At 42.9% G+C, this 20,040-nt stretch overlaps 1 protein-coding gene across 7 annotated transcripts in view; it reads left to right on the top strand.

The window, feature by feature from the left end:
• The window catches only part of KIAA1210 (KIAA1210 ortholog), a 46,169-nt gene that overhangs the window by 2,700 nt on the left and 23,429 nt on the right, over positions 1 to 20,040 (top strand). For 2 of the 7 annotated variants that reach the window (XM_072877109.1, XM_072877107.1), the window contains exon 2: positions 13,258 to 13,334. In XM_072877109.1, coding sequence (XP_072733210.1) covers positions 13,258 to 13,334 — 77 coding nt within the window. Of the gene's footprint in view, positions 1 to 7,426; positions 7,580 to 10,603; positions 10,712 to 13,257; positions 13,335 to 18,284; positions 18,454 to 20,040 lie in introns of those variants that run through there. The other 5 variants (XM_072877105.1, XM_072877104.1, XM_072877103.1 and 2 more) reach the window with 5 other exon arrangements.

The raw sequence follows: 20,040 nt of genomic DNA, 5'->3' as shown, positions 1-20,040 counted from the left end.
AGAAGCTATATAAAATATTTGGCTGAAGGCTTTGCATGCCAGCTCAGAACTGGTTTCTATAACAGACTATAAGGAAATGTATTTAACTGGTCTGTACTTAATGTGGTCACTCAGGATTTCATGGTGCCTTTCACAAGCAATCCCAGAATTATGGACATATTTCAATTTGAATGTCTTGTGCTATGCCAAGCTCTGCACTTCCGGTGGGATATTGTATTATTTTCTTATAGTCTGAAATTGTCAAAAAATGCTGATGTGCACTCTTATCCAGCAAACAAGTTCAGCATTTGGGTAAAGCAAGTTGATCAAGGAATGCATCAGTATAATTTTCAATATATTTTTAGGTTGTTTGAGGTGAAAGTAATTGCAAATGTAAAATTATGTTATGACCATGAAATCGAGTAAAATGTGTTTTCTGGATTAGGTGCTGTTGCTCTGTTGCTGTAGCTTGTGTTGTTGCCTGTTCAGATGAGTGTCAGGAGGAGATTTTGGTGTTTACTGGGATTATTGCAAAGATGGTATACTGCTGTCCACCTGATGGGTAACCAACTAAGCTGAGATGGCTGTTCACGGCCTCCCGCACCCTCGCCCCAGGCCCCCTTGTTGGAAGGGGTGATGTTTTTAGCCTGAGATTAATTTGGGATGAATTTTGTTTGGAGTTTGACATGAAGTGTTTGTCATTCTGGACAAATGGGTCATTGGAACAGCTTCCCCAAATCCTCATGTGGTCATTTGACGGTAGGGCACGGTGGAAGGAGTGCCGGAAGTCCCTTCGACCTTGGCGTGTAATACACTTTTTACAGCTTTTATATCTGTGTGGGGTCCTTAGAGCCTTTGGTTCCCCATCCACAGCGAGCAGCTGCTGTTTTAGCTTGGACACTAGCAAGTGAACTGGAAGTGGTTTAAAGCTCCCCCAGCTGCTACTGAAGTAGCAGCTTGGCACTGTGGGGAACGGGGCAGTTTAAAACTGTTGGCTCTTCTCTGTCAGCAGCTCATTCGCCTCCTGTGGCCTCTCTCACTTTTTGGAGGCACATAATTGCCGTGGGGTCTAAGTAGCTGTCTTTACTGACTGTCCGCAGTACACGACGCCTTGCCCGTCGGCACAATTTTAGACACGGAGCATCTCTCCAGGACTCACAGGCTGTTTAAAGTGAGACACTGAGTTCCCTGGCCATCCCTGCCTGTGGCATACCCCAGCATACCTGGGCTCAGCTCGGCTCGGCTCAGCAGCGGTCCGTAGGCTCAGTGGGGCTGTCAGCTGTCAGGAGGCCGTGCGGCTTTGGAGTCGGTGCGTGCTGCCTGGGAGCTGTGGCAGAGCTAGTGCTGCGGTCCCGTGGTCATCTCTGGGGTCTGTCTGTGTGGCCGATGAATTCTGGTGAGGTGAAATGCTTCCCATGAACACTCTGATATCCTGAAATATGTTTGTTTACCTGTCTTTATTGTATACCACTTTAACACAATATTTCCCAACAAGGGCAAGGATCACTCAGTAACAGTTTTTCAGTGATTTTTTTGAGATGAAAACATCTGAGGATGAAAGGCGGTTCCTGCCCAGCAAAGCAAGGTCACCAGTGTGGAGACAAGCCCTGGATCCATACAGGGGTGACAATACTGGGTTTCAAGAAATGGCTTACAGAGGGTGCAAGAGAAAAAGCATTGAACAGGAGAAGGGATGGGCTTTTGTGGAAAGTGGAGAGCTCTCCCAGCTGGAGCCAAGTCAGAGAGGGTGAGCTGAGGTGAAAGGACTCCCCGGGCATCGTGAGTCTCTCAGGGGAATCTTTCAATACACAACCCATGAGCATGTTCCTGTACATGGCAATTATACAGAGTATATGGACATTTGTGAGCATTTTGTCTTCAGCCCACAGGGACCGTTCAGTGCTATGCCTGGTATTAAATGTGTGCAGGCTTAAGTCCTGTTTTCTTACTCAAGAATAGCAGAGAGGGTGAACAAAAGCAGTCAGGAGGTGGCAGAGCCATGGCACTGCAGGCAGTTGAGCACAGTTAGTACAATGGAGCTGTATTATTAACAAAAAGATCAACTATTTCTCTTTGTTGATTCATTCCATTTGACTCATCTCTGTGCAAGAAGTTCAGTTCTGGCTTAATATACCAATGAGTCACTCCACGTCTCCCAGTCCTCCTTGTTCTGTTCGTGCTTCTCTCTGGATGGTGTTTGTTTTAGCAGCCGCAGTGATGCGGTGCATTTGCTGGCTGTAGGCAGAGGAATTCCAAGCAGGCATGCCCGTTTGTTTGGTGTCAGCAGAACAGCCCTTTCCCTATCACCAAGGTGCTGAGTATTTGACAGATGTGCACTTCTAATGCTGCTTGTCCTACTTCTCTTTCACTGGAGCAGAAGCTTCTTTGTTTGGGACAATCTGCTGAATGTGATTCTCACTCTTCTGCACCATTTGGCTGTCAGTTTTTTTGCCTACATTATTTTGCCAGACTGAGCCATGAAAACACCTTGTCATAATTTTGCCTTGTGTTCTCCTCTTACACAGAAACCTTTGCTGCTCAAAGTGTCTAGCTTTGTACCCTTACAGCCAACTGGAGAGATTAATTTGTCATTTCCTCCTTGTACAGAAGTCTAGAAAGTTTAACAGCTGTGATGTGAAGGCCTAGAATTGGCTTTAGAACCTGAAATCTCGCTATAGATATGTGGGACAAAAATGTAGCAGGTCCAAGCTGTACTTCCAGTAGATAACCTACCTGAGCTGGGTAGGGCAGCTAGAGCTGATTACTAGCCAAACTTGGGAAAATCTGAGATAAGTCTGTCTGTGGGGAAACAGGAAAAAAACCCCAAGGTAATTCCAAGGTTGATTTTCCCCCTGCCCACCAAATTACTCCTAAGGGTTGCTGCTGTAAGAAAACAGTTGAGCCCAAGGTGCTCTACTCTAACGTGACCCAAGCTTATAGTTCTGCATTAAATCTGTTGTAGTTTCAAGGTTGGTAAAACTATTATGGATCAAGGAGTTTTAAGCAGTATTTTGAATACAGCAAATACTAACTGCAGACTTTTTGATTTTTTTTTGTATCTTGTTGTTATATTACTCATAATTATTTGTATCAAGATAGCAGGTGGCCCTCCAAGGCTCCATTGTGGGAGTCACTGTTTAAACAACAACAAAAAGTCAGTCAGTTAATATCCTATCTGATTTTGCTTGCAGATGCTGAGCTGTCAGTGTTCATCACTGCGTTAGCAGTCAGGGTTGTGCTAATAGCTCAACATTTCTAACATGATGTACATGAAAAAGCTGAGACCTGGGCCACACACATCATTGTTCATTTTTTAACTGTATCGTTATACTGGTGTGTGCTGCTGCATTCATATAGGTGCAGAGGTACCAAGGTATTCTGTGGTCTGTTGTATCCTGTCACCATGCTATAGCACATTGGTATCTTTCTGACTGTTAGAAGGGATCGTAGCACTCTCAGTCAGAGCAGGGTAACTTGGCTGTGCAGGCAAAGCTGCCTGATTTTGCTTTTTAACCATCCAGCCAGAGCTGAGGCGGAATTCCAGCTTCAAATTTTTGTGGTGGTTGTTTCTTTTGGCCTCCGAGTTTCAAGAATCTGGTGCAAATTAGTGAACTAAATGTTTGACTTTTATTCATGATGAATTAATTTATGCTTATTCATTCTCAGAAATATCTAACTGTGCGCTTTTGCCAGGGCTTGTAAGTATCACTCATCTAACAGCGCAGTTCTGATCCACACAGTAGTTCGGATGCAAATGGGATGTATTTGAATGCTCTAGCTCAGAATTACGATGCAGACATCATGTTAATCATCAAGCTATCTGTGTATGTGGGAAAATACAGATCTGACAGAGGTGCAGAGGAATTGTTTGCTGGTTCACTTTAGCAGTCAAACTGCTTTCCATCATCTCAGTTTAGCGAAAAGAATGTTTCAGAAGTTGAAATTTCATTGCTTTCCTTCAAAAAATGCAAATTGTCTTATTGCTTCCTTTCCTGCAGCCTTGGCCTGTGAAGACCTTACAGAATGTCTGTCCCCATCTGATTCCCTCCCCGCCCCCCCTATTGCCTACTTGTCAGTACCCAGTCTTGCAGTCCTTGTTGTCTTTGGTGTCACCCTCCTGGGTTTTTCTACTGTTGTGTACCCTCTCTGCTCCCTGATGCTACCATACCACCTTCTTCAAAACACAGTTGAATACAGCTTGATATTCCGTTGGTGCAAAACAGCATTACCTCTAAAATCTTATTTTAGATGATCCTATTTTAGAGAGGTATTTGTGTCTGGAATCCCGGAGAAGTAGGATCCCTTTTTAGTGGTTGCTCATACTAAAGAGAAAAGTCAGTAGATGCCCTTGGGACAGAAATGGCTCAGGGACTGCTTTAAGCACATGCATGATTGATCTCCCTTGGCTCTAACAGTTCTCCATGTGCTTCAAGACCAAGTGTACTTCAGAAGCTGCCTAACTTGTGGCTCTGGAGAGAGCAGCCAGGAGAGAAGAGCAGGGACAGCAAGAGGTTTCCTTTAGGGCAAAAGAAGGGAGACCCTCAAACTCCACACACAGCTCCAGAAGAGCTCCTTCTGCAAGCACAGAAGCTGCCCCAAGCCTTCCTTGATCAGCAGCCAAAATGGGGTCTGAATTCCAGGAATACCCACGGGCAGTGGGAACTCAGGGGGTTTATCCAGCCAGACACAGTATGTTTCAACATAGGAGGGAGCTGGCCTTGTTTTTATTTTTGTGTGTGTACAGGCAGTAGATGTTGCCCCAGGTAGGTTTTGGGACTTCACATGAAGAGAGATTTCTTGAGCTTCCTGCCAAAGGCAGCCTCTGAGACCACCAAGCCTGCATTTTATTTGCTCTCTTATAGCCAAAAGATGGCTGACAGTTTTTGTGACAGTTTGATCTTCAGAGTGAAAATTTGTAACACAGTTTGCCCTGGAAATTTCTGTTAGCCTTTCCTTTTTTTCAGTGCACTTTGTATTCTTGGGCATTAAATGTCTATATTATCTCCTCTTGGAAGAAATGTGTCCTGGGAATTTTGATCTATCTGAAGATTTATTTTATTTTTTCCCATCCTTAAGCTGCTCTTTAACCCACAAATTGAAGGGTAAGTGACTGTTTTGGAAAAACCTTAAAAAAAAGAAAGCTTTAGACATAGCCTAAAGTCCCATGTTTCAGTTCTGGCGTTCAGTTCGCTATTGTTTCAGCCTCATTTCCCCTGCAATATTCAGACAGCTTAATTTGGTAAAAATGTCTCCAGACTCTTTCGTTCAGGCCTAGAATGTAATGATTCTTCACATTTTGTGAGAATAAGATCTTGGGAATCAGTGTGATACTCAAATACAAGGGCATGACAGATACGCAGGCTACTCTTGTGAAATGTTATGGTTTTTGTTATTTATCTTTTATGTAGTGGTAGCACTTGACAGCAGTGTCAATTGGTACGATTCCAGGATGCTGGTCTCCCATAGTGTAGGTAGTGCTTAGCTCCTCCATAGGGCTCATTAAGCTTTCCAGATGTTCATTGTGACCATCTCGATTCCACAGGTAAAGAAACTCAAGGCTGAGCAATAAATAACTCGTCTATTGTCAGCAATCCGGTAATTTGCCTTGTTATCCAGTGACAGAGCCAGGAAAATCAGCCAATTCTCCCAAGTCCCAGCCCAGTAGTCTCCGTCTGCTAGGATATCTTTAAAAGATGAGCTCTGTCTCAAAGATTTTACTGTCTAAACTAATAATTGTCACCTTCACAGTTTGTGGATATTGGCAATTTCCATGGAGTTTTCCCAGACATGCAATTTTTCAAGCCCCTGTAGAGCACGTTGAAGCCAGCTGACGGTAAACTTCTTTCCTTAGCTAGCTTTTGCTGATCGCCATGAAGCAGCCCGTGGAGTCTGCAGCCCAGGGCTCTGCACACCACAGGTCAGATATCAGTCATCTAACTTTATGCTGGGAGGCCACAGGTGGAATAAAATTAATTAGGAGTTTGGAGAGGGAGTAAAAAGCACACACACAAGGTAGAAAACAGTGGCCAAATATGCCCACCACCCAGCTCTGGGATGGAAGATTACGGATATTTGTTGAATTTGCCACATGAAAAGGCAGAGACAGTGAGCTTTACTTTTATTCCCATATTTGACTCTGATATCTTGACTCTGCTAGCATGAGGCATGTCTGCTGTTCAGTGATAGTGGCTTGACATTTCCTGTTGCTTTGCTCTTTAAACTGCTTCCAAAGGCAGTAATGCTTACTGGGTGTAGCTCCCTAACTGGCAAAGGCAGCCTTTGGTTACATCCTTGTTGATTTTTAAATGCCTGTTCCCCCCCCTTCCTAACTAGTCCAAATGTATCCATCTCAAGTAGATCTGAGAGTGTCTTCTACTGCTGGCAACGTACTAGCTCCTTAGCATGGCTGCTGGATGACTCTGCTGCTTCTTTTACTTCTTTTTAGGAAGAGTGGAAGAAGATCCTCATTCCAGCTGTTTCCTGAAATTTCCCCAGTGTGGTAGTGTAAAGAAAAAGAATTACTACGTGGGAAAAGCACTGATTATTCCTGTGCTAATGCCAAATGGTGCAATTAGCTGGGTCATTTAATGTACATCCCTTTAAAATGGAGGCAGTCTGGGCCCAAAATATTGGCGGAGCTCTTGTGTATGCTTATATCATGACTATGTTAGTGCCAGTCTTGATTTGAGCAAAGTTTCGTCACACTTCTGCTGACTGGTGCAGACCAGAAAATGCACTGGAAAAACTATGTAATAAATTATTATCAGGGATGGGCGGTTCAGAAACATTTTACTTAGCTTTTGGCAAACAGGTAGATATTTGCTCTATTGTCTGAGCAGATACAAACTTGCAGTGGAGATCCTCGCGCTGACAGCAACTACACAAGGTCATGCTAATAAGCACCACAGAGTAATTAGGTGTATGAGGGCAGCTTGAAGTGGCATGTCCAAAACAGGCTAATCTGTCTGGCATGGGTGCCAAGTGTTGCGAAGCTATGGTAGCTTGGACTTCAGTTTGGCCTCTTGAGCTGAGTAGAAACTAACAGCTGCTCTGCTACTGGTACCTGCCTCAGGTTTAAGGTGACACAGGCCTGTGTATGTATGCTGCTGTCGCGTCCCCACGTGCAGGGAGACTGTTCTGCAGTGATTTAGCAAATGGCATGACTGCTGAGAGGGAGTGAGTCCGAGGAGACGGGGCAGGATGCAGGGGACAGAAGCATTTACTCTCTCAGTTCCTGGACTGGTAACGGAGAGCATTTCCACTGTTTTCTGTAGTAGCTTATGAATGTTTTTGTCTCATTTGCCCTTCCCCCTTCTTATCCTTTTGGCTTCTCACACAATTACAGACTGAGCTTGTGTGACTGTATGAAAGGCATTTCCTCCTGTTACTTTTTTTTTTAAGTCAGCTTCAGCCCACCAGCTGCTTTCCATTAGTGTTACACACTCACTAGGAGGGCAGCACGTAATGCTTCAGGCACTGCTGAATAGCAGAAATCCTTCAGAATCACTGTCAGACAGAGGCTTCTCAAAGCAGATTGTAGGTGAAAAGAGTTCAGCACATTGGGACCTGTCTTCTGGCAAGCCTTCTTGGAGAAGCCAAGGTGTGGGGACAGAGGGTGGTGAGGGGGTGTTGTCTGAATGCAAAGTGTGAAAGCTGTGAATAGATCTCTTTATGTGAACGGTTGTTTGCTCTGGATATCTCATCAAGGGTAGGAGCTGAATGTTGTCTGTTGCTATGGGGAATTATGACCCCCTACTTGATCCTGGGGGAGAGAATTTTGTTGATATTAAATATTATCTAGTTGCTTGTCCAGACTTCCTGATGGCTACTATTGCTGTATTATTTGTGATCCTTGGAAAAGGATCTTAAACTTTCTTAAACTCTCCCTCCTTCTGTGAAAATTACAAGAGCAATATTCATTAACTTTGTAACCTCCTCCCCTCACTGTTATCAGCGGAGGCAGTAGCAAGAGTCCTAATGTAAACTGCTGTTTGTGCTATTCTCTTACGCCTACCTAAAACAGTCACGGTCTGGCAAGGGACATACCAGCTAGGGGCTGGCAAATAAACCTGGGAATTTCATCCTAGAAACACTACACTCTAGAAGAGCACAATGGGATCAGCTGTGCAAGGTCAGATCCCCGTTCCTGCTGTCATGTTGGCTCATACCCTATTTCAGCAAAGTTTTTTGTGGGGTCCCACACTATTCAGCAGGTTCCCTGAAGGTGGACCTTGAAGTGCAGTTTGCTCGGCTCATTGCATGGAGAGCAAAGAGAGCTTTGTTTGCTGAGTTTCTGATATGCTCAAGGGATGTGAAAACTGAATAGAAATCTTGCTGGCTCTATTGCTTTATGATTGACTCTGAAAATCCTGTTCCGTGGAGTTGCAGAGGGTAAACTTTACTTCATTTACTGTCATTGGATTAACGAGTTCATTGGTAGTTAGCTTGTAGAGTTCCCAGAGAGGAAAGCAATCAACCACATTTTGTCAGAACAAAGTCCTCTAACGTGCTTTAATAAGACAGTAAAAATTTAACCTGTCAGTCACCTTTTGCTGCCGAAAGTAATCTGAATACTAAACCATCCTGCATTCTGTGTTTTTTTTTAAACTCAGTGCTCAGGAGAAGTAGAGGGGCTTTCTCTGAGGTCCTGCAGTAGCTTGAAGTGTGTTCTGGGGGGAGGCTGGCTGCAGGGTGGTGGCCTAGAGGACCAGGTGAGGGGCATGCATTTCCCTATGCCGATCCATCTTGCTGTGCAAAGTGTGTGTCCTGAGATCTGGAGCATAAGCTTGATTTCAGGTAATTTTTGTAGCCTGAAGGAAATCGGCCTTTAAAAGCTCCAGGCAAAAATTTCACCTCTTTCTCTTGGCTGCTTGCCATTGTCTGTCTTCTATAGGCTATGAAGATGCTAACTGAACGCAGTGCCTTGTATTCTTGAGTCTTTATTTCCTCAAGCATTTATTTGTTAGGAAAGAGGCTGTTCAGGGTTCAGCGTCTCCTTTGATCTCTCTGTCATAAGGCCTTCCGGAATGCTTATACAGAAGCATGGGACTGAAGCTGAAGAAACACTAAAGGTGGGGTAGGAGCTTGCTTGCTGTGCAGTCTCCAAGTCTTCTGCTCCGCTGGAGAGACAGCAAGGAGGCTGTGTCCCTTTTCTGAGGCTGAGCAGAAGGCGTTTCTGTTTGTCTTGGGCCTTTGTTAAATGCAGGAAACTTGAGTCCTGTACAATGTTAACTTCCCAGGAGTCCTTAAATACACAAACCAAGCAGTGAAAGGGAATTGTCTTTTCTTCTTTTAGCATTCCCCCCACTCCCCCCATGATGTACATATTCAGTAACGTGCTCAGCTGGGAAAAGGGAATGGTCGGAATACCACCCTGTGACTTAATTTCTTTTGCCCTATCACTGCCTCCCCATAGAGCACTCCAAATATCTGTCCAGTTGCCCCAGTTTGTAAAAGGGAGACAAGGATATTTCTCCTGTGCCTGGAGATGTCTTTTTTCTCTTAAGACTCATTAGTTCCTTTAATGAGTTGAAGAGCTCCAAGTGAATGCGACACAGTAGGATTATTAATGGAAGTTTTGTATGGGATAGCCGGGAGCCTAGATCTAAACCATCAAACAAGGTAAGGGTAGTGATGATTGCTAACTAGGTCCCGTTGCCTGCTTTGAAAGTAAAGCAAGCCCTGCAACTTTGTAAGAGTTTTATTGCTTTAAAATACACCCTGGCAATGCAAATAGGGTCTAGTAATGTCAGGTTTATTGTTGTGATTGCATCTCTATAGGAAGCCGCTTCACTGTTTGCAAGTAATTCATTAATTCATAGGTGTAATAATGCAGCCCATCACCCTGTGCAAGGAGAGGTGAACACCGTGTAGTCAGTCCTTGCTGCTCTCAGTAAGCTTTCAGTCTTTTCCATGGCCTTACACAGGAATTGCTGCAGTGGACTTACTGGGCAGGGCCAGGCCTGGCTTTTAAAGTGTCTAGCAGAGACTCAGCGTCTTGTTTGTACTGTACCTCTGCACTGTACCTCTGCAGCTGGAGGCCTGTGCATACGCAGGGATTGCAAATGGTGTTTGAGAGAGGATTAAGAACATGATTAGAAAGTTGCAGACTGGGGAAATGTGCCCACTGTTCTAGTGGGAAGCAAACAGTAGCTGGGATTTGACAACTCTGCTACCTTGGCTGGCCACAGCTGTCAATCTGTTGCTGCTCTGCCTTGACTGCTCCCCCACTGGGGAGACAGTCTCCTTCATCCCTCTGCGAGCTCCTTCTCCCAGCTGTCCTCTAGCATCTCCTAGCCTGAAAAGTATCAGCAATACTGCTCCAAAAGGCCATTTATTTTACCTGATATTTTTATCACTAAAAATCAATACGCATACAGTGTTTGTTTAAAAACTTTGTAATGGTGTAATGCTCTGGGAAAGCTCACAGGGTGCACGTGGTTGGTACAGCTGATTGAACTGAACGTACATGGTATTGATGCATCCTGACACTGCGTCTGTCAGCTGTCATTAAGGCCTGGAAGTAGTGAATGTCTGAAGGTTCGATCAGTTAATGCCTGTGCACTCACATGTATTTGTATTGATGGGTTTTTGTCCTCTTTTTCTCCATTACATTGATCTCCAGGCTAGGGTTTGTTGCTCAGAACATGTGCTAGCTGTTCTCTGTAAAGTACAACTCACTGCCACCAGAATTTGAAGTCTAAGTGTCGTCTAATTGCTAACTTTCCTTCAGGTATGTCATCAAGCTTTTAGTGATGGAACTTACACTTTGCTGTAATTTTTTTTTTTTTTTTTTTTTGTCATTTAAATACTTGCTAACTTAAAGCTTGGAAAAATCTGTGATGGTTTCCCTCACCTCAAGTCACTGCTCAGTTCACTGGAAAAAGATGATACTGTGACGATGTATACAAAGGCACCAAACCATTAGGTCCTAAATGGGGCACATTTGCAAACAGCCGGTGCACCCTTGCAATTGACACTTGACCTCCGTATGCCCCAGAGAACTCAGCTATAAAATCAAATTAATGCAGGAGCTGATCTGACTGTGAAGAGACTGCCTCGGAGCTGAACTGCTTTTCAATTATAGTTGTACTTGTATAAAAGATACACCAATTGGAAATAAATGCTTGCAGTTGTAATAAACACAGCAGTCAAAATATCTCCAAAAGCTGGAAGGATTCTGAGTGAGCAGCTGAGATGATTGAGTAATTTAAATATATGTAGAGCCGGTGAAAACAAAGCTGGATCTGAAAGCAGCATTTTCTCTTGCTTTGATTTTATTGAAGGTGGGTAGAGCAGAAGTTAGAGATCTAAATGAGTCAAATGTCAGGCCCACTCACATTCTGTGAAAATAAGCTCAAGTCTGGGGACTTGCCAGTTTGTCCTTGTAAATTTGTTGAGTGCTTTCTTGATGTTTTATTTCAAATGCATTTCCCTTTCCCTCAAGAAAAATCTAACATAACCAATATGCATGGTGTATAAAGTTGAGGGGGAAAATTGGAACCAAATTTCTTTTTAATACAGAGAAAGAGTCTGCTGATGACCACTTTAATCAAAATATGCAGGAAATGCAGACATTTTCATGGATAATTGATGGGACATGGGGCAAAAAGGGAAAAGAGTTGAATGGTTATGATCATCCAAAAGGGAAAATCTTAAAAGTTTTTTTTTTGTTGTTGCTTCTCAATATTGTCTAACAATTGTTTCAAAAACATCCTCAGTGAATCTTATTTAGAAAAGGTATAATCGGTCCTGGTTGCTGCAATGACTTTTTCATTGACTTTTAGCAAGTTGAGATGAGATTGTTTGGACTACAGTGTGTTAATGCACTCCTGTGTTCACTGCTCACAGATGATCTGTTATAAAGCAGAAGAAAACTGAAGTCTGTCTCCTCCGTTTCTGCCTACAGTTCAGCAGCATGCCAGTTTGCTATCTGTGTGGCCGCTACAGGGAAAGCTTACTCTGCAGTCCATTTTTTTGCAGGAGCCCTGCCTATTTTACCTCCATGGTCTGCTCCCCACCCCCCCCCTTTTTTTTGACAGTCCCATCGCCTCTGCCTCTGGTTTTGTGCACCTTATCTCTTAAGGTTATCTGAGGACATGGGCTCATAGGAAAGTCCCAGTGCTTTTGGGCATGACAGATTATAGAATGTGTGGGTGATACAGAAGAAATAGAATAGTTTACTGATTGGCCAAATTAGTATAGAATCATAATCTTGCTTGCTGTTGAGATACTTAACTTGACAGTATTGTTACACCACTTCGAGGTGGAAAATTGTTAGATGAGGTCTATGCAGAAAAGGGAGCAGGATTTGTTTCTGGGTATTTTCATTTGTTTGTAAAGATTTCTTACTCTTTAAGTCCTGACACAGCATATTGGAACTGCTAACTATGTAAATGTATCACCTAGATATCTTCTGTAACAAAGGACAGTATTTATGAGCTGCCCTGCTAAACTGTCACATTTCCATTGTTGCTTGACATTTGTACTGTAACTCTTGTGGTCTGCTGCTTAATTCCTTTGTCTCTGACAGACGCCCATTTAGGAGTCTTGGAAAATACAAAGTGGAGCCAGTTAACATTGAATGATCTTAAAACTAGGCTGAACTTTTGTTTTCATCGGGGAGGAAGATGATGCCATCAGCTAATTTGGTTGATCAATAGCTCTGCTTGCGATAAGGTTTCAAAGCTTGTGGCTAAAAGCTGATTGCACTGGATCCAAAATAAATTTGATCTATTGGTTTCCACAAATGTAGCATAGCCTAGGATGATGCTTCAGTGCTGATGCTTAACTAATTTTAATAATGCTGACAGATTAGCCTGGTGCCTGCTGTGAGGACACTGTGATACATGAACACTCGGCAGCAGAGCACTTACTTAAGATGTTTTTTACAGTAGCATGGAGCTGTCACTCTCTAGCAAAGAGCAATCATAAAAGTTCATTATTCTGAGGCTGGGAAGCATTACAGTCTTTGCTGAGCAAGTTTAATGACATCTTTCATTAATGCAAACTTTGATCCTGTTTTCCTAAAAAGAGAGAGGTACTGGCAAGAAATTGGACTGGTTTGTTAGTTTTGGCTGGAGGAATATGTGTGACTGAAAAATGAGGAAAAGTTCTGTGGCCGAAGTGCAAAAAAGTGTGCAACCTGTGTTTGTGATGAGCATTTGGGTATGCAGTTTCAGAAAGGATCCAGCCATGTTCTTTCTTCATGCTGGGTGGGACCATATTCTGCTGGGGAGGTGGACTAGAATTTAAGTGATGCTTTTATCTCTATTTCAGTGACTATATCATGGCTACGGGGCCAACAGAGATCACACAGTCACCTGAAACAGGAGAGACAGTTGAAGAGTGCACAGGTAAGCAGTTGTTCTCTGAATGTATAGCTGATCTGGAAGTCGAGACTTATTTTCTTCAGGTCAGGGGGTCTGTAGTGACTTGTTTTGCAGTGTTGTTTTGTTTTTTGTAGTGTAAAAAAAAATTCTGTGTGGTTTTGTCAGCTGCCAATATTATGGGAAGGATCTTTTAACGTGCAGTACTGGAGGGTCGTAACCTGACAGAGGATATTCTTTTCTGATTCTGGCTTGGATTTTCAAAAACAGGACGTTAGAGTTTGAAGGGCTGATTGTTGTGCCTGCTTTGATGGATTCTACAGAGCTGGGAGCTGAGCCTGTTAGCCAGCCTCTGTCTGTGGGAGCTGTATCAGTACCCCCCACTGCAGCCTCATTCTCTGCTTCTGGCCACAGACAACCATTTATTACTTATTCTTTAATCTAGTGGCATGGGCTGATGCAAACAGCCATGAGGGAATGGAATAATAGGCAAGAAAGGAAAATATCTTACTTATGCCAAAGAATTGTCTTAGTTAAAGGAAATCCCCTTTGCCAATGTTCAGACTGTTCTTGAAGAGGTAGGTGAATATGAAGAATAGCATCATGGCTGAGGCATTTCAGGAGAAGTGGCTGTCATATCACTTGATTTTTTTTTCTTTTCTTTGGCTAATGTCTTGCAATCATCTTAAATGTTTGTGTTTCAAAGGTCGTCTTGCTTTATCCTTTAGAAATACATTTGCCACCATCAGAATGTTGGTAGAAGAGAGAAGCAAATGGCAAAGTGACTGTTAGTTGAGCTCTGCATGGCAGATAGATAGGAGTGAAGAAAGTGTGATGGTGGATGCTCAGCAGCAGCTGGTTTCTAAAATATATAATCTAGTTTATCCCATAGTCCAGTGCTATCCGTGGCACACTGGTGAACTTGTGTGAAACCCACGTATGCAAATTTTGTACTCAAGTTCACTAGAACATTCAGAAAATGGATCAAATTGACACCTGATCCAGGTGACAGGGAAGGCAGGAGATGGCTTGCTGTCTTAAGTGTTGGCTCTAAAACCACCAGGAATATTTCTGTCTCTAACTGAAACAAAATTTAAAAAAGTTAAAGGCTGCTGCGCTATTGCTGAAGTATTCAAGAGACACTCGACTGGACCTGGGTAAAGCCATTTTAGGGTCTTTTGTTTACTTCCCATATAATGTAGGAATGCCTCACCTCTTCCTCTTCATAGCTTTAATTGGCTTGTGATGTAAAGGCTCTAGGTGAATTAGATTAATTTCTTGAGGTTTATCTTATTGTCTGACTAGTAGTAGAGGGCTTCCAGTGCATGCTGCTCCTTCTTGATGGCAATAACTAGGTCACTGTCCAAAAACTGTCAGCACCCAGTGTTAGCCTTACTGAATTCCATGATTTAATTGCCTTTCTGGCAATATCAGGTATTTTTTATGAAGCTGGAATCATGGTATTTTTCTGAGAATCTTGTCTGTGGGCTTTTTTTATCATGTGCTTTTATTGGTGAAAGTATCTAGTCCTTGGATTTGAGGAAAAAATGGAAAATGTGTCCTGAACACACCTTAGGAAGAGAGCACAGAAGTTCCCGAAATTAACGGCTTAATTTAAATATGATAATTGAGCTCCCAAATCAGATGTTCCCTATGCTTTTTACAGTCTCAGTTTGGCACTGGAAAAAGCATCTTTTTCTCTTCCATCTTGTTATAGGGAAGAACCATGCAAAGAGCAGAAGGACATGCATTAATTCTCTGTGCACAGGAGAAATAACGAAATAGGCAGTACACAAACAGTAAAAAATACAGAATAAACAAACTTTACAGAGAAAGCAAAATGCTTACTCCTGCTCCTTTTCTGTTATAGTGGGCTAAATCATAGTTAGCATAAGCAACTAATTTTTGGGAAAGCTTTTGCTTTTTAGGGCAGTAGCCTTTAAATTTAATCTTTTATTTTTAATGCCATAAAACTGAAGATGGTAACTGTAAGAATTAAAAAATCATGTGTCATTATTCATCAGTGGGTGAAGGGGAAATAGGCATAGTTGTCTGAGCTTGGGTTTTCTCTCCTTGCTTTGGCTGGATTTTTGTTATGCAATGAATTTTTTCCATTTTAAGTAATAAGATCCTCTTGTATTAGTTCAAGTATCATAGAGCACTCTAACTATTTAGTGACATGTTGGGCTACGTCACAGTGCACTGAAATGTAGGCACCTTTAAATTAAATGTGGCATCCTTTTAATGGTATGTGAAGCCAGCGCACAACTGTTGGCAGCAGGAAACGAACATGAACACTGTCTTTCTGAACCATGTCTTTATTGCCAAATGGTCTCACATAGAGCAGTCCCACAGTTTTCATCTGCATGCTGCAGTAAGTGTCTAGTAGTGATTTTATCTTTTTTGGCGTAACAATATGGCAAATGCCCATCTCCTGGAACTGCAGGGAAACTTACTGTTTTCTCATTCATCTGAAACAGCTGAAGGCATGCAGCTGAGCAGAGCACAGCTGAAGAGGAATTATTGCTGGAGGGGGTGTGCCCTGCACATCAGTAATAAATTAGAGGCTAGAGAGGGCACTGAAGTAACTGATGTGTCTGCATCAGAAGACTCTCTGTTGCACAATGATACCCAAGTGTCGTCCCATGCCAGATGAGGCTTAGTCATTGGCAGTGTTTGCAAATCCTTTCCATGGGCTCCATTCTAAAGTTAGCACCACTTCTGATCTAAACAAGTATTTGGAGTAGTACCTTGGCAATGTTATCCTTTGTGGTAGGACTTATGTCTGTTTCTCTCAAACGGCCTTAGGATCACTTCTTTTTTTGTTGTTATTGTGTTGTGTGGTTTTGGGGGTTTTTTTTTGTTTTTTTTTTAAACATTCCCCTGGTTCTCTGGAAATACCAGCATCTAATTAAGCTCATCAGTAATACTTGCACTAGAATTGAACTTGTTTTCTGTCCATACCACTGCCAGCTGACCAGTGTACATGATAATGTCCTTGTTTTTCATTTAGACTGCCTTTAAGTTGCAGAGCTCTCTGCATGTGGCAAAGTCTGCCATTTTGTTCTTTGAGTCATTGGACTGTGTTAGCAGACATTGCTGAATTGATAATTTTGGGGCACTGCTTTCATGAAACTTTTTGATCTTTTGTTTTGCTCATCTAAAATAAACCAACTCAGCTTTGACAAGTTTCCTGGGAGAATACCATATACGTTGCCTAATTGCTGATATGAATGGCAGTAATGGTAGGGAGGCATTTCTAAAGACTCACTAAAGGGCACTCAACATGCTTGTTTTATTTGAGAGGCACTGTGGTCTTCCAGTTGCTGTGTGACCCGTCTTCTCTTACCAGTACTTGCTATGGGCACAGCATGAAACTCATCGAGCCCTGTGAGAGTCTTAACAAATCCAAAAGCCTTGGGGTCAGCTCTGTAGTCTGGGGCAGGCAATATAACCTGTATGTTTTCTGTGACTATCTCATTCACTTACTGCCTGATAAGCAGCAGTGGAAGATAAAAAGGGTCTTCCACTGATAAACCCTCCATGGGAGCGCTACATTCCAATATTATTCAGATGAGTGGGACTCCGTTGATAGTTTTGCTCTACATGGTTTGAAAGATGATTTAGTCTCAGTGACAGCCCAAGTCACTTGAAAAGCAATGTGCAGGTCTTCCCTGGCTGCTACTGCTCTGCAGAGAGGTAGCCATTTCATCAGTCCATGCCGGACAGTGTAGCAGCATCCTTGTATGTCCTGATGCATGGTGCTGGCACTGGTCTTGAGAGCAGGGAGGAGACAGGGTGAGTAGATCTCAGTATCATTGTTTATTTATCAAAGTGGCTACTGTCTGATGCAGCTGTGCAGTGGCACAGTTTCAGCCCAGATAAGGCCCATTGGCAGAGATCCCTACACGTACAGGGCACACGTTGAGACAGAGCATTGCCGACTAAATCATTGCTGGGAGAAGACAATAATTGTGTTGAAATAATGCCTTGCTTATGAAGGAATCCTCCAGCTGTGGGCATTTATTATGCCAACTGCTGTAAAGTATTAATTAAACAATGAATTTGGCTCAGATATGCAGTGATGTTATTGCTCTGCATATGTATTTAAGTCAATCACAGGGGTCTTAGTACAATAGTTTGGCCCAAACCACTCCAAACTGACCCCTCAATGTAAGGGTCGGTGACAAAATGCAGCACTTGTGTGCTGAAAGAAAACATAAATAAGAATGTTAAAGTATCTTAGGTTATTAAAAATGAAAGAAGTCAGTGATGTTTTGTATGGTTTATTTGGTTATTTTTGTATTCCTTTTCATTTGGACAGTGGAAAATCTGAAATCAGATTAACAGTTTTCTAATTGTATTCTTAGGGCTGCTATGTTTGGGGGTTTCATGTCCTGCAGGGCAGTGTCTTAGTTTGTTTGCTCCATTGTCCTTGGAGACATTTTATTTTGGGGCAGTGGTTTAATGTGGAAACAGATATTTTGGTTTCAGAGTTCATAAATTCTTTTGCCAGTTTCAATCTTTTTGCCAAATGTTGAATATCCTTCAGGTGATGTCTCCTTACAGCCCTTGAGTAAAGAGAAAGCAGAACTAAACCAAGCTAAGTAAAGAACAGTAAGAGTTAGACATTGACATCAATTTTTTTATTGAAAATATATCAAGTATGATGGGCATGATCACTGTTCAGTTGTAGGTAGATACGTTCTGTATATAAGGTGTATTTTTCATAAACTGGAACCTAAGTAGGCACCACTATTGTCAGCTTAATGCCAGTGTTGCTTTATAGGCAGCAAATGTAAGAACTGCAGCTTCATCTTTCACTGGACTCCAGCACTGAATTATTTACAAAGGAGCTGACTAAAACTGAATGGGCTGCTCTAGCTTTGAGGCTTCCTCCAGAATTTAAGAGATAACATTCTCCAAGCTAAGCAACACCTCCAACTTCCATAAATTTTCATTTTTCTCATGTTGCAGGAAAGAAAAAATCCAAATTTCAGACTTTCAAGAACTTCTTTGCCAAGAAGAAAAGGAAAGAGCCTCCACCTCCCAGGGGGGAGAGTAATTTAAAACCTAGCCAGTCCAGCAGCGATGTCAGCATTTCTGTGCTCGACACTACTGCACTTCATTCACCGAAGGAGGCTGGGTAAGCTGGTGGGGAAGGAAAATAAATAAATAAAAGTGGACCGCTCACAGCAGTAGGATGAAAGCATGAGTTGGCCCCTTAGGAGCAACCTCTGTCCAAGTTTGTGCAAAACAAGCCCTAATGCTGATGAAGGAATTCCAGGAATTTCCTCTTTCTTTGCTAGTGCTTCAAAAGCCAGCCTGGAGAGGAGGGGGAGGGCAGCCAGGGGCAGGGGTGATCCAACCTCTTAGTCTAAAACTTCAGATAGCCCAGGTTGCTTTGATTGGTTTTAGTGTTTGAAATCTGTCCTGGACGGTCTGATCAGCCTCAGCTTTACAGGAGGATGATGATCGAGTAGTGCTAGTACAGGGAATACGTGTGAAGTTGCGTTGCTATTTTTTAGCATAAATGGTGCCCTCCGTCATGGCTGGGGTAAAGGGAATGAAGTATTTTTGGTGTATTATCAGTATGAGATTGCTGCTTTAACTTTCTTACGTAGCCATTTAGGTATAGATAACAACCGAAGGCCTCTAGGTTTGTGTCAGCTACCCCTGAATGGCTGTGCATGTGAGTGAGGTTTGCAAGTCCTTAAGGTGTGTCCAGAGCAATTCTCAGATGCCTGAATGATGTTAGTTCAAAACCCTTTTTTTCAGTTAGTGTAATACATGATACTAGCTTGCACTGCTAACACTGCTTCACTGATAACGTTAGACCACCAAGCTACACAGCACTTCCATTGCTTGTTTCTGACTGAATCTGGGGTGGGACAACCCTCTGGACAGGGTTGCGTCTCTCACCAGGGGTGTCATGGATCAGTATCTGGCAACCTATAATTTGGCTGTTTTCCAAATCCCCACCCTCCTTATTACTCCCCTGTTAGCTACTCAGCCAGGCCTCTCTTTGGATTACCCTAGGCCTCGGGTTGTGGAGCTGCAGACTAATAAAGTGTGACAAAACACTGGCCACATCCTATGGTTTGCAGTGTTTTGTTGGAGGGGACATTGGATGGGTGTGACACTGGCAGAGGGCATGAATAGGTGACTAGAATGGGACATGCTGAAACCAGCATTGCTGCCAAATGCTTTGTATCAGCAAATAAGGCATTTGGTGGAGCTGGACACTACGTTTCTTCTGGTGGAACAGCTTATGGATGTTACTTTCTCATGGGTGCTTGTTCCTCCTTGCCCCACCTTTCCCCACTCTCTGTTGTGTTTATGCAACTGCATCATGGAAATGATCTGGGAATGAAACAACAATCTCTTTATTTTGTTTGTTAGCATAACAGCAACAGAGTAAGTGACCACACAACCAGTCCCGTGGGGTAAGGAGAATTAGAGTGACTCAGCTAACCCAGTCCAAAAGGCTTAGGAACAGCTGAGCTTACCCCATCAGCCCATAGAAGGGATCTGGCTTAAAATCAGCTGTCTGCTCCAGAGGCAGTGTGGGTGCGAACTCTTTCTCTTGCCCTTAACCAAGTACTTCAAGTCCAGTTGCTGTTTACCTCAGCACTATCCTCCAGTGATTATGAACTGTTTTGCAAGATCAGAGATCAGGAAGTGAGTAAAACTCTTCTGTTTTTTCCCTTAGAGATAGGATTAGATGGACTGT

Source organism: Ciconia boyciana, chromosome 12 (assembly GCF_034638445.1).
Source record: "Ciconia boyciana chromosome 12, ASM3463844v1, whole genome shotgun sequence".
NCBI classification, from domain to species: domain Eukaryota; kingdom Metazoa; phylum Chordata; class Aves; order Ciconiiformes; family Ciconiidae; genus Ciconia; species Ciconia boyciana.
This window is presented reverse-complemented; position numbering and strand designations above follow the sequence as displayed.